The sequence below is a fragment of the Lycorma delicatula genome, chromosome 9 (genome assembly GCF_047948215.1).
Source record: "Lycorma delicatula isolate Av1 chromosome 9, ASM4794821v1, whole genome shotgun sequence".
NCBI classification, from domain to species: domain Eukaryota; kingdom Metazoa; phylum Arthropoda; class Insecta; order Hemiptera; family Fulgoridae; genus Lycorma; species Lycorma delicatula.
The window spans coordinates 119175285-119190906 of NC_134463.1; the positions used below are offsets into that span (position 1 = coordinate 119175285).

General features: G+C 29.2%; 1 protein-coding gene across 5 annotated transcripts in view; it reads right to left on the reverse strand.

The window, feature by feature from the left end:
- The window catches only part of LOC142330773 (uncharacterized), a 507371-nt gene that overhangs the window by 25318 nt on the left and 466431 nt on the right, over positions 1-15622 (reverse strand). For 4 of the 5 annotated variants that reach the window (XM_075376224.1, XM_075376225.1, XM_075376227.1 and 1 more), the window contains 7 exons: positions 14276-14752; positions 9868-10212; positions 7545-7766; positions 5713-5917; positions 5309-5517; positions 3274-3514; positions 2091-2182 (listed from right to left, as the gene is read on the reverse strand). In XM_075376224.1, coding sequence (XP_075232339.1) covers positions 2091-2182; positions 3274-3514; positions 5309-5517; positions 5713-5917; positions 7545-7766; positions 9868-10212; positions 14276-14752 — 1791 coding nt within the window. The remainder of the gene's footprint in view (positions 1-2090; positions 2183-3273; positions 3515-5308; positions 5518-5712; positions 5918-7544; positions 7767-9867; positions 10213-14275; positions 14753-15622) is intronic. The other variant, XM_075376226.1, reaches the window with a different exon arrangement.

The window sequence follows — 15622 nt, forward strand, 5'->3', positions numbered from 1 at the left end:
ACATTAAATGTCTCAACATTTAGAAATCATAAAAATTTAATATCGAAATATGGAATCAATTACAGCTACGTATCATGCACTTCACGATATTTATGGTGTGCTTAATCGACCAAACAAACGCACAATTCATTATTTAGTTAAAAAATTCAAAGAGAATTTTCGCTACTTGATGTTGAAACACCAATTCACAAAAAAAATTTAAGATTCAAGATAATACTGTTGCTAAGTTCAACTGTTCCTGAAAATCAAGGTTTATCATCAGTTTCACATCGATCACAAGAATTGGCCCTTTTTCAGCATGACTAATTTTACTTCAAGTTGTTGGTCTACACCCATATAAGATTCAATTAACTCAAGAATTAAAGCCAGGGGAATATTCTTTATGTAAACAATTTGCTGATTTGACTCTACAGCTGCTTGAAGCGGATCCAAATTTTCATCAAAGAAAAATAATTTTTTCAGATGATGCTCATTTTTTGTTGATGGCTTTATAAATAAGTAATATTGCCATATTTGGGATGATTCCAATCCAAAAATGATTCAACAATAACCATTATATCCGAAAAATAAAAAATCACTGTTTCACGTGGATTACGGGCTGGTGGCATCACCGGGCCATTATTTTTAAAACATGAGTAAGAAGATGCTGTTACAGTAATGGTGAATGCTATATCAAGATATTTCATGATTTTTTGTTCACAAATTTGGAAAATTTTAATTTAAATAAGATGTAGTTTCAACAGGATGGTGTCATATGACACACAGCTGCTAAAACAATTCAGTTATTGCATCAAAAGTTTGATAATTCAATAATTTCATAAAATGTTAATTTCAATCGGCCACCAAGATTGTATGGTTTGACTCCTTTAGACTTTTTTCTCTGGGTTACGTTAAACCAAAAGTCTATAACAAAAAACCATTAATGATTGATGACTTAAAAACAAGTATTCAACCATGTTATTAGTGGAATTCAATCTGATTTGTGTGAAAGTCAAGAAAATTTTGTTGATAGACTCGGCTACGTCAAGCAAAGTCATGGAAACCAAATGAATGATGTTGGTTTTTGAACAAAATGAAATGTTATAAGCTTTAAATAAAATTAAATTTTGGTTGGCATTACACATACTTTTTGTTTTATTGCAATTTTACTTTTTGTGAAAATGAAAAACCCTTTACTTTCGTGTTAATGCTTTCCACTGTTCGATAACATCAAAGTTTTTTCCCATTGTTTATCATCTTGAACATATGAGAGTAAGTCAATAAATAAGATGAAATTTAAAACACTATTATTTTTATTTGCATTTCATAACCACAATATGTTTATTTTTCAACATAATCTAGTACTATTTCTATGTGCATAGTCTTTTTTTTAACAAACTTTAGTATTCCTTCCTGGAAGAGAATTCAATCTGGTGTAAACTTAAAAATTATTTTTTTGTGAACATACATACCTTGCTATGCATGAGAAATATAGATATAGCCAGCCTCTAAGTGCAGGCTACCTCTAGTTAGTGAAGCTGAAAGTGATATTAATGTTACTAACAAGGTCAGTGTAGAAAATTATGCCAATGAGGTACATGAAACTATGAAAACACAACAACATCAGATTGTTCTTCTGCATAACAGCTGATGGTTTGTAGACTGCACAAATGCTTTTCCTGAACAATTCAGTATGGTATTTTCTACTACCTTACAGCTTATACTTTCAGGTTACTATTGTTAAAATACAAGTCTGATGAATGTGCATCATAACTATATTGAAAAGTAATTTGGATAAACAATGTTTATAATAAAATCTATCATTATATTTCTTTTTACCTGGTATTGAACATTATTTTGAAACAGCCCTTGCCATATTAAATTTTAATCAGAATTTCAAATAAGTTTCACAAATTTATTTTAATTGCTATCACTGTAAAATTAACATTAATTACTTGACAATAACACTACAAATCCTGAATACATTATAATTACTATTATGACCAAAATATTCATTTTTTAACATATATTTCAATTTAAATTAGTATAATGTATAAAAATATAGCTTAGGTAAAAAAATTAAATAAATAAATATAAAATTTTCAACGTACCAGTGTTGGAGGTTTATTGACGCTTTCACTGCTAGCAGCAGAATTACGACGTTTACGTTTACCCAGTGTTAACAATGGATTAGGATCATACTCTATTAACAAACCATAAGATTTTCTCTAAATAATATATTTTAAAATAAAACTAATTAATACAAATTAGGATAAATAATTTGAATTATTAGTCAATCATTTTTAAAAATTATCTTTGCCCTCATCTAATGAAACAGTTGATTTTTTTCAGTATTAACTGATAGACCTTGCTGCATAAATACCATGACCTTAAATTTAAGCTGCCCACTTATTTCTGATTAGAGATGTCAACATTCAGTTTCAAATAAAGCATTTAAACTTCATTCATTAGTTATAACTTCAAGATCCATAACTGAATTTCAATTAAATATTTTTCATATTTTACACTCCTTGAAAACGGCACAGGAAGGAATAAATAAATCATGCCACACACACAGTATATAAATTTTATTTGACAATGCTTAAATTAAAATTATTGTTCAGTTATTAAATTTATCAACAAGTAGTTATGAATAACTTGAAAACAAATAACACATCCAGAATATTAAAACTTTTTCCCCAAAACAGATTATTTTTATTTCTTTAATAAGATGTCTAGGAAAGAAATTATAAAACATGAATGGAAAACCCTGCATCTGCAACTTTCTATCGGTTAATAAGTAAAGGAATATTATGAAGTGAATGAAAGATTATATATTAGTTGCAAGCAGTATCAAACTATCTGTAAAACTTTTTTACTGAAGTCAAAACTAAAGAGATTTTGCAATCCCAGAATGAAGATATATAAAATGTAGAAAGGCAGGCAAACTTAATAGCATCTACTTTTAGAACTGAATCCTACTGTATTCATCTGTAGAAGAAGGAATGAAGGTTAATCAAAGGAGAAGGAAACAAAACAGGGCAATCAACCCCCGCAGTAATTGCCTCTTGACTAAGTAGATAAAAATAACTCATCCTCTCCCCCGTAACATTAAAACATAACTCGTGAATAGTTAAAATGTAAATCTGATTATATACGTACAACTACCAAATTTATAACCTATCGTTACTCTTCTAACATCAGAAAAACTTATATAACTTAATCACTTGTAAAACTAATATTAAATATTACTATATCATCACTTACTATAATAATATCGTCATTACTACTAACCGACAATAGGATAATCATCTGGTAAAAGCCTAATATCATCCATTGCAATTCGTCCATTATCACCGTCATCAAAATCAACACATATAAGCCTATCACCGCTATTATTATACGGACGTGGGGATGAAATCCTATCAGTATATGCAGCAACACTACCAGGATATAAACAACGATACTGTTGCGACCAATAAGCACATACTCTTGTACCTGGCAATGGAACAGCTTCTGGCTTAACCTCTCTTATCTGTAAAATAAAAAGAAAAGATATAGATAGTAAAAAAGACCACAAAAGTAATGGATAGAAACTTATATTACATAATTAAAAATAGATAAATTTAATTTGTTAGTGTAATTTTTTTTTCATTTTCATTTGAAATACTACATAATTTAAATTTTACTTACAATTGTAAGTAATGTTTTTTCTTCAATTAATGCTCTTCTTTCATATTCATATTCTTCATTCAGTCAACAGATAAGATAATAATGAGAAAATTTCAAAAATGACACTTTTAAAATCAAGAGGCTGTGATGCACTTTTAAAATCTTGATCGTTGTCAGATTTGAACAAGGAAAAATTAAATACAGAAATAAATATCATAAAAAATACTGCAGCAAATATGGATATAGTACCTCATTAATTGATAATATTTATAAAAAACAAAAATTAAAATCTACTAATAAAACATTGAAACCTGTATAATACAGACAGCAGTGACAATATCTACATAAAATATTCCTATACTAATGATATTATTGAAAATTTAATTAATGTTTATAATGATAAAATATATTAACCAGCCAAACAAGCCAAACAACCATATAATAAGACATTTAAAATTCCATAATGATAAATATAATTCTAATAATTTATGTGGGGTTTATAAAATAACATGTAATAATTGTAATAAAATTTATATTGGGAAAACTAATAGATCATTTAGGGAAAAGTTTACAGAACATTTTAGACATTATAAAAACAATAAGTTAGGATTTTCTAATGTTGCCGACCATTTAACAGCATACAAACATTACATTACTGATTTAGAAACAAATTTAAAAACAATTGTAATTACAAAAGAAAATAATAATAAAAAATTGGACATTTTAGAAAAATATTAAATAGACAAAAATTCAGCTTGATTAATCTGCAGACAGAATTTGATAACGATTTTCTTACCAAAGCTGCTATAGATAGCAACACTTTTGTAAATATTAAGTAAAATTCATAAAATATTAGAACAGCACTGTATGTAGCGGCTGGCCATAGGCATGAATAAGAAATTTTTAAAAAAATCTGGTATTAAGAATTTTTAATTTTAATTTTTGACTACATATTTTACACTATATACACAATAATTTTAATTTTTTAATATATAATTTTGAAGTTTTTAATTTTTTGATCAACTGACGATGAGGGAAAAATCCTTGAAAGCACTTTTGATGTACAAATGAACAAGTAATAAAAGAAGCTACAAAATATTACTGGATTCTGTACTGTAGTAGATTGCTGAGTTTTACTTTTGGTCTTTTGGTTAATACAGAAGAGGATATGGACAAAAATAAAAAAAAGAATTTATTTTGTTAAATACACAGATATATTTTTTTAGAATCAAATATGTTTTCCTATTTCTTGCGACAAAGAACAAAGATATATTCAAATAATGTAGCAATCAGCAATCATTAGGTGCAGTACCAATCAACCAATCATTAGGTAGGGAGGTACTCTTTCTTAATGACCAAATTTTCCACATTCTTAAAAGAACAAATTCTTCTTTATTTGCTTAAAAATCCATATAAACCCATCCTTTTAGATGTAAACAAAACTATTAACTCAAAAAGTACTTTGAACACTATTTTTATTCTCACTGAAAAGCTGCAACTGTCTTAAATTTTCAGTCAACAATTTTTTAAATTAAAAAAAATTATTTAGTTACTGAAAGAATAGGAATTTAAAAAAATTTCAAAAACTAAAACTAAAATATTATAATGATTACAATTACAAGAAATACAAGGAAATTATAATAACTGCAATACTTACAATATCTTGCAACACTTCCTCTTGCGTATGTATATGAGTACGGTGCGCTCTTTCACCATCCAATGTCACACCATATAAATCAGGTGCTCTTACAGCTGATAATTCACCAGCATAAAATAAGCCACCTTTAGCAACAAGTACACGAAGAGGAAACTTATCAACAGCTAATTTTTCAACAGTAAATCTACAATTACTATTACCAACTGCAACTGAAAACATTTAAAAAGAAAATTAAATGAATAATAATAATTTAATTAGCAAAATAAAATTGTTATTGAATTTAACGGTCAGAACATATTGAAATTCCCTTTTAATTTTGGAATAAAAATTATTGAAAATTTATGATTAATACTAATCCTAAAATGACGGCGAAGTTTCTTCACATCAAACTGAAACAAACTTACCTCCATTAGATGTTGGTGAACCAGATGTTGTGACTCTAGTCGGAGATGGTGAATTTTGTTGTTGCGATCTCAGCCTCAACTTTTTAGTTACTGTAACAGAACTGTTACTATTTCTATGATATCTTGTTCTTTCTGTAATACTGTTACCGCTACCAGGTAATGATTTACTTTTAATCGGTCGACGTAAGCCTTCAACAGAGCTTGTCTGAAAAATAAATTAAAAAATATAAATATCAGTTATAAAAATAAGATGGGCCTCATCAACTGTATCACCCTAAGAAAACCTTCAGAACTATTGAAAAGATCTGCAATAATATTTATTTTTATGTAATTGTATTTTTTTTTTCTATATCACAAACTGTTTAAAAATCAAAATATCTAACTGCTACTCAGATTTGATAACAGTTTGATGCCTGGATTTACCTGATGGCTAGACATTTCAGCTATTAGATGGCCACTTTTGCAACCATTGGATAGGTAACAGAATTCTCATCACAGAAATATAGACATATTCCCCAGCACTTCAAGCCCATGATGGATGCTTTTTCTTCTCAGTCTACCAGATGATAAATGGACAGTTCTATGGAACTGTCCATCAAAGAATGGATAAAGAATAAAACAATAGAGAGGTAATTAATCTATCAGCCCAATGAGAGTTAAAGGTTGTTTTATACCTTGTGCTGGAACATAAGCCATCAAAATGCAAAGAAAAATAAATAAGATTATGAGCTTACAAAATATTACTCCAAATTCTAATTCACCAGACCATAAGTACTACTATATTAGTTTCATGTGTACTGATAATAGCTGAAATATCATTAGATGACAGCAAAATCAAATATCAATGCATTTTGGCAAGGTTCCACATTTTACCAACCGGTCTAGGACAACAAATTACTTGTAAAAAATATTTTTTCTCCTACTTCAAGCAGATAATGATAGGTAGTGTCTAAATTGTTAACTGAAGTTAATAAATTGAATTTATGTTACTTTCACTACACAATCAATGATTATCAGCCCTTAAGCAGAGCCCATGCACCGTGTCTGAACTTTCCTTTATTCCTTTTGAATTCCTAATGGGAGCTTCCATTTCCTTTTAGAACATCTTCAAATTTTACTCTTTTCCAGTCACCGCTTTTTTTGCAGTTTCTACTGATGCTCCTAACACAATTTTAAATTAAACCTGTTTCACCATATATCTAACAGCCAGTTTGTTTTACCATTCAGAATCAATGTGATTAAGCTTCTATATGTTCTCATTCATTCTCCTTATTGCTTCACTTTCCACTCTGTATATTTAATCTTATCTAATCTCCTCTTTCAAGCTTACATTTTAAATACATCCAGACAAACATATCACTACAAAAGCTTCTTTTTTCATCACTTCAGTCATACGCTTGCAAATATTTTAACGGTAAAGATGAGCTGAATGAAACAATAGGTGAAAAAATATCAGACTCTTGGAATCAAACATGAAGCCAAATGATTTACAAACTAGCCTTGGTAAGTAAACTGTTTCTGTCTAATAAATTCTTTCTTAGCCAATACTTTTTTTGTTATTAAGTTTTTAACTTTCCAATCTACTATTAACACGGTTCCAAAGTGTCTGTACTATTTGATTCACAAAAAGCTCACTAAATTTCCACTAAGTTCTTATTTGGCCCTATAAAAAAAAAGAAGATCTTTAACAGGCTTGTATAGAAAGTCACTTTTTTAGAAAGTGAAACAGAAATGGAAACTACAGTGTTATAAAAAGATCAAGAAACAATACTAAATGATTAAGCAGATCAGAAAAAACAAAGAGAATTAACAGATAAATGATATAACACTACCTTTATTGAAGGAGGTACAACTGGAGTCCAATCAGTATTTTCTGGTAGACTTGTCCTACGATGAATTTGTTTCAGAGGTTCCAATTTCTTACTATTATTATTAACATTATTGTTGTTATTATTACTGGTACTATTATTATTTTCATAATTACTGCGGCTTGAACTATTACTATTATTAGTCCCATTCCAATCCATATCTTCATCTTCACACCATGATTTAACCTGAGAATGAAGATATACATACGTACAGAAATAATTCTGAATCTCTATCCTTACTGACTTGAATATAAGCCGTACTTCAAAAAATTCACTTATAAACAATTAAGATGTAACATGTATAAGCATAAAATTATTATAATGGAAAATATTTAAATGTTAAACCAAATCTCAATAGTATAGTGTTTTAAACATATTTTCTTAACATTCACAATGTTTCATTCAGTGGCTTTAAAATAAATAGAGAAAATAAAGGGAAACTTCTCTCTAGCTACCAATATTAATTTTCAATACATCAACAATTTCTTTAAAGCATTTATTAGATAGTATTATATGGCTTTTCTTATTATTAAGTTTTTTTATAACTTAAGCTTACTCTCATAGTTATGTTTATACCACATAAATAATTTTACATTTAAAAATAATCATTTTAAAACAGTAAAATATTACAAGAGATAATTTTTTGGGGGAGATTAGCAAATTCCCAAATCCATCTACAAATTTTATCTGCAAATTCAAGCTTTATATGATAAGTACTTCAGCCATTAGGATTCTTGTACAATCACCAGACATGAAAGAAGTTCCTAAATCATCCAAAGGCAACCCCTCTATCTGATAACAAGGATGCAAATGACTGCTTCAGATGCTGGCATTCTTCATGTGGAGAGCCCAATAGGACAGACATAGCACTTAAACAACCAAAGGTATCAAGAATACAGAAAAGGAATGGGCGGTAAAAAAGGATGACTTACCCAACAGGGTAGATTAAGGTGGTATATGGTGTTGCCCACAACCCTGTATGATATTCTAGATAAATTTCAAGTTATGTGTATGTGATAATTTAATTTCCAGAATGCACCTGTAAATAACATGCATCCAAACTGTAAATTAATCACAACTGCTGCCTTTTGCATCTATAAACTGTTTAAATCGGTGTTCCAATTTCTGAAAACGGACTTGACATTTTTTTCTGCAATATTCTTTAGTTTCTTTTCATAACATTATACGGATATCAACGTCATAAAACATTTGACTTTTAGTACATTATTTAATATAGGAACAGCCAGAATTCAAACAGGACTAAGTCAGATAAATAACAAGGATGACTGAACTCAGATTGAATTACAATCTTGTAATCTTTTCGATAACATTAATATTTCATCAGCCATTAATCAAACACTTATTTTCAATCAACCATAATAAAAACTGCACCGTTTGTACTCGTTTTCAACATTCTTACAACCGCTAACTTATAGATTAATCATTCACATCTTGCCTTTAAATGTCTTACGTCCATAAAAAGTAACTAATGTTTTTTTCAGAGCAACGGCATCAAGCACCTACTTACTTCCAACAATATTTCAGTAGCAGTTTTGCAGATTTTCACAAAAAATTTGATGTTAACATTATTTTGATCACTTATTTTTACCCTTAAGTTTGCTTAGCATTGCTCATGCTAAGCACGATTTAACAGTACAATTAAAAGTGTTAACTACGTACTAATATAAAAAAACCAAATCTGAAGTAATTATCAATAAAATTTTGTTTAGAATTTGCAGCAAGTTAGAACTTGTGATTTCTTCAGAGTATTTATACTTAAATCAGACAAGAGTTCATGCTACTCAGATGTTTGGATAATAGATTTCCTTTAATTTATTGTTCCTTATCATCAGGAAAAGGTTAACATTTCTGGATGACTTATTTATGATAAAAATTATGACAGTTTACTACGATATCATTATAGGTGGGGAAGGGAATAAGGAGCTTTACCTGAAAGGCACAGCGATCTTAGGGCTTGTGCACCCACTGAACAGTAAATAGTCTCAAAGTCAGTTCACAAACAGCCCTCTCCCTTCTAGATACAAAGATCCTGCTAGTCATTACTTGGCAGGCTGATCCAGAGAACCATTTATGGAAATAAAAAGATGAAAAATGGGTGGATGATTCCATCCTTTGTAATGTGTTGACTGATGAGAAAAGAAAGGATGTTCTATGATCAGGTTAGATGGAGGTAATTTACCATTTGCCCCGGACCCAAATGATACAGTAAAAATAATACCTAAACATTTTTAACTATTAAAAAACAAGACAACTAATAAAATCATACCTTAACTTCAGCCTTTAATTTTGGTCGTATTTTATGGGGTAGAGTTGCAACACTGTTGTTATTACATGTATTATTGTTGCTACTATTATTATTATTGTTGTTATTATTATTATTCAATATATAATTAACAAAAGAACTTTTTGAACAACGTGGTTTTTTGGCCACAATCATTTCTGTAGAAACAGCTCTCATTTCATCTCTTTTCTTCGGTCGCCCAACTTTTCTTTTTTTTGATGATGAATGAGATGAAGATGAGGATGAAAGATTATTTGAATCTGATGGTAAAGATGTTGCTGGAGATAATGGTGGTGGTGATTTGGCAGGAGAGTCAAGATCCAACCACTCCTGAAATAAATCATATAAATTTAATACAATATTAAACTTAACTACTAATAAACTACTACAAAATCAAATTAAAAAACTAGTAAACACTGAAATCATTGTAAAAATTATTATATTACATACTATCAATTGTATGAATATATAAAATAACGTGCAAATTAATTCGAACACAGGAGATTTTTTTTGTTTATTTCTATTGCTACAAGCTTGACCATATTCTTTAAGTTGTCTGTGTAATGTGAGGTTATTGTTCTTTGGTTATTTAACAATTTTCATGTCATAAATAGTGTTTTGTGAAAGTTTGGTTAATTTTTATTACAAAATCATATTATCGTACCTTTTATTTTATATGTGTTGAATATATACAGTAATGATGGACATAACTCCATGAAACCGTTCAAAAATTGTTTCTCTTTCTCAGCTTACTAGTATGACACAATGACAAACAGTTTCTGAGTGTGGTATTAGACTAGGGACAGTGAATGTTATTTAAAACAATTCAAAAATACTTCCTTTTCACCTTGCAAAGGCAAATGTGGCCATAAAAGAAAAACTTCTCTAACCACAAGTTTTGGTTATTAATGAGAAAAAGTACGCATGATACAAAATTATCTGCTGTGGATTTAAATCAAGAATTAACAACCAATGGAACAGATTTACATGTGACAACTGTTAGAGCCAACTTCTTGCAGCTGGATGGGAAGCTAGTCTGCTTGCTAGAAAGCTGCTTTTAAAATCAGCAATAGGAAAAAAAGGCTCTTGCAGACCAAAGCACGAACTAAATGGACTAAAGAAGATTGAAAAAATGTTATGTTTTCTTTGACAACTCATATTTTTACGTACAAGGGCAAAGGGTTCATATGTTAGAAAAAAAAATCACATAAAAATACATCACGAGCTCATAACCAACAATCAGTTAAACATATCCAGAAAAAATGTTTTAGTGTTCTTTTACATTTAAAAGCCTTGTTCATTACTTCCCGTAGATGGTATGTATAAAAGTGATGAATGTATTACAATCCTGAAGAAAAGGTTGTGACACAATTTCAAGACAAATTCCCACAAGGCAATGGAGTGGTTCAACAAGATTTGTCGCCACGCCGAACTACCAAACAAGTGGAAAAAGTTTTGGATGAGTGAAACATTTAAGTGCTCCCATGACTAAGCAATTCCCCAGACTTCATCCCAATTGAAAATCTTTGGAGTCTCAAAACTGGACTGTTCCACAAAAATTGACCTCATTAAAGCAATAAATAATATAAGTATGGTTTCATGATGAAAAAAAAAATGTAGTAAACTTGCTGAATCAATACAAAACTGTTTACATGAAGAGATAAAGAATAAAAGAGGTTATATTAATTACAAGATATTCACAAGCTATAAAAGTGTGAATTTTTTTCTAAATTATTTTTTTGAACACAGATGTTATTTATGTTTGAATTAATTTGCACGCTATTGTGAATATATATAAGCTATACTATCTTGTAATTGGAAAAAACCATCATGCCAATGTACCACTTGTTGACTAATCAAAAAATATTGATTTTCATATTTATAAATGAAAATTTTTCCAAAAAATTTTGTTTTTTTTACGATCATGAGAGAGAGAGCTTATTCTGTGGTCAGGTTATATAAAATCCTTGACAATACATGATGCCTACACATTTTTATTTCTAAATTATCTAATATATCCTTTCTTTCTTTTTCCTGTTTAGCCTCCGGTAACTACCGTTTAGATAATACTTCAGAGGATGAATGAGGATGATATGTATGAGTGTGAATGAAGTGTAGTCTTGTACATTCTCAGTTCGACCATACCTGAGATGTGTGGTTAATTGAAACCCAACCACCAAAGAACACCGGTATCCACGATCTAGTATTCAAATCCATGTAAAAATATCTGGCTTTACTAGGACTTGAACGTTGTAACTCTCGACTTCCAAATCAGATGATTTGGGAAGACGCGTTAACCACTAGACCAACCCGGTGGGTTTATCTAATATATCCTGAAAATCTCTACCTGAACCTATGGGATTTTTATACAGAATTTTTTGTCATCACATCTGACTTCATAATAAATTCCACTGTATTTAAATTTATTAATGCTTTATCTATTTTAGGACAGAAATACGTAATATTTAAGCAAAATCAGCAATAAAGATATCCTTACAGGGCAGGACAAACTACATTAATAAGTTTACAAGCCATTTTTAAATCTTTTTTTTTTCTTTAATAAAGTACAAAATAGATATACAATTTTTATTCATCAGTTTACTCAAAAAATAACATATTTTTTTCCATTTCTTTTTCACTATATATTTTCCCTAAACCAAAGAATTAACAGAAATTAAATTAAATACAAATTATTTATAAAAAACACCAATGTGTTTTTTTTTTAATTGAAAAGAATTCTGAATTTGGTTGATACACCTTCCTGAATTAATTTTTTTATTTAAAAAAAAAATCATGGTAAAAAGAATCAATAACAATTAATTTTATAACTTACATAATGTAAAAATACACAGCAAGAAATGTTACACCAATACAAATACACAAACCAGAAAGCATAAACAACAAACATAAAAGGCAACATAGTTATAATAAAAGTGCCAAACAGATTTTATCGTCAAATAAATATGTTTAAAAAGTAAAAAATATATAATCCACATTTTAATTTAAAAAATTCTAATGCAGATAAAGAATTAAAATCAAATCAAGATTATAATAAAAAATACAGTAATGGTCATTACTATAATTTAATAACACTGCTACACTCAAAATGCACATGAGTCAAAAAATTGATTTATGCTGCTGATCCTATTATTAAAGATCTATTTGTACAGTGTAATAATATTTATTAAGGATATTAATTAATTTACTTGTACTAAAATAAGAAAGCCCTCAACCTGACATAGAGATTGTGCAACTGTGAACAAATGAGTATAATATCAGTAAATAAAATTCTTTAGACAGCATGCTGCAAAGTTTGACGGATGGGTTTAGTTGCTTGCCTACAGCAATCAAGTAAAGCAAACAAATTTTGACATTTTCAGAAGAAATACAAAAAAAGGACCAAATTGTTTTGAACTGCTTTGTTTATAAAGGTTTAACTTCAATAGACATAAAAAAAAGAGTTAACATTCCACTTTAATGATTCTTCCCCTTTATTTTTGACAGTAAAGAAGTGGTCAGCTGAAAATAAATGTGGTCATGTCAATTCAAAATGATGAATACTTGGGATGTCAAAAACTATGAAATCATCAAAAAAATACACAATGCTATATTAAATAATCATAGACTGGAGGTATACGAACTTTTGGATATGAAAAGATTTTCTGCTTGTGTTGGACACTGCGTTTGTTAATAGTCAACCAAAAATGTACTCGACTGAAAATTTATAAAGGGTATTTAGATTTATCTAAATAAGATTAGTCTGTGTTTCTTCTATGTATTTTAACAACAGCTGAAACATTTTAAAACAGTACATTCACCACTGTATGCCAGAAACCAAACAACAGTCGAGTGGGAACAAGTAAAAATGCACCAAAAAAAGCAAAACCAGTTTTTCCATCTGCATGAAAAGTCAAGGCTATAAGTTTATTTAGAATTCTCATGGTGCGATTCTTATAGACTCCTTGGAATCAATGGGGAGTACAGTTCTTCACTACTGAACCAATTAAAGGATGATATTTAAACTCTACGACCTACACTTCTAAGTGCTTTCACATGCACTGTATTCACTAGATTTGGTTCCCAGCAATTACTGCCTCTTTTCAAACCTAAAGAAATAGCTCACTGGGCAAAGATTCACTTCAAATTATGAGTTCAAAGCTAAGACAAACATCTTATTTAGCAGCTGCACAAATCACAAAATTTTCTACTGAGGATATTAAAAAGTTCAAAAGTCATTAGTCTAAATGTATCAAAACAGAAAAATTTTATGTTTTATTTGTCGAGCCAAGAACTTTCCAAATGGCACTCTTAATTATACCTGAAAACATTAATATTTTGGCACATTTAATAAAATTAATGATAATCTAATTACTAAATTACTATTTTATTTTACCTGATTAGTAGAATTAGTAGTAGCTGTTAATGAAGTGTTTGTGATCAAATTTGTTGTACAACTATTATTTTCAATATCTGTAATAGTATTTTTAATTACACTTGTATTAATTGTATTATCAATGTTTGTACTATTTACAAAACTTTCATTAACAATATCAGGTGGGATAATGTCATTATTATCATCATTATCACAGACGACCTTATCATTTATCTTTTTCTTATTAATATTATGATTAATATTATTATTATTATTGTTATTATTATTATTACTGGAATATTTAAATGATGCCAAAGGATCATCATTATTATTTATTACCAAATTATCATCATTTGGTGTCAATATAGGAGGTACTCTTGAATCATTACACTGTGGTACCGCACTCCATGAAGGTTCCAAAACAGGAGGTGATAAATCACCATCTGATAATGATTGTCTTTTTGGAGATAATGATCTATATCGTTTTGCTGTCTTTTCCTAGAAAGATCATGAAAATAAAAATTATTACAAAAAAAAAAATCACACATTTTAAATATTACAATACACATTAGTTTTTTAAAATGCATATAGAAACACTGAATTTAATACGCAACATTTAACAAGTAAATATATAACAATTATTAGTGAATTAATAATTATTATATTTAAATAAAACTACCTTTTGTTTTTAAATGAAAATTCTAGTTAAAAATCAAGACTGAAGTTGATTTACAGTTTACAAGGTCTGTTCAAAAAATAAATAAACATTTTTAATTATGCGTAAACAGAGATATTTAGTGACGTTCGGTTGGCAGCATTATGTTCTGCATAACCTCCTCTGTAACCACATTTTCTTGGATTGTTTGACGTCTCGTTTAGTTTTCGTCTTATTGCTATTTAAGTGCAATGTGTTTAAGTGTTAGTAGCGATTTTGTAACGTGCGACTTTTGGGAACAACACAACATAAAATTTTGCGTAAAACTGGGGAAAGCTTTTACAGAACGGTTTCAATTTTTGAAACAAGCTTACAGAGATGATGCTCTGGGTTGTGTGCTATGTTATGAACGGTTTTCACAATTTAAAAGTGGTCATCAATCAATTGAAGATGACCCTCGACCATGAAGGCCTCAGACTTAAACTGATGACACACACGCTCAGAAAATCAACAATCTGGTACATGCAAATCGCCGCCCGCCGACTGACTGTCAGAGAACTTGCAGAAGAGGTTAGCATCTAGAATGGTTTACGCCATTACATTTTGACTCAAAAATTGAACATGCATCGAGTTGCAGCAAAGTTTGTTCCTCGTTTGATGACTGAACAGCAGAAAGAATATTGAGTGTTTATTTGTCGACAACTTCGTGAACA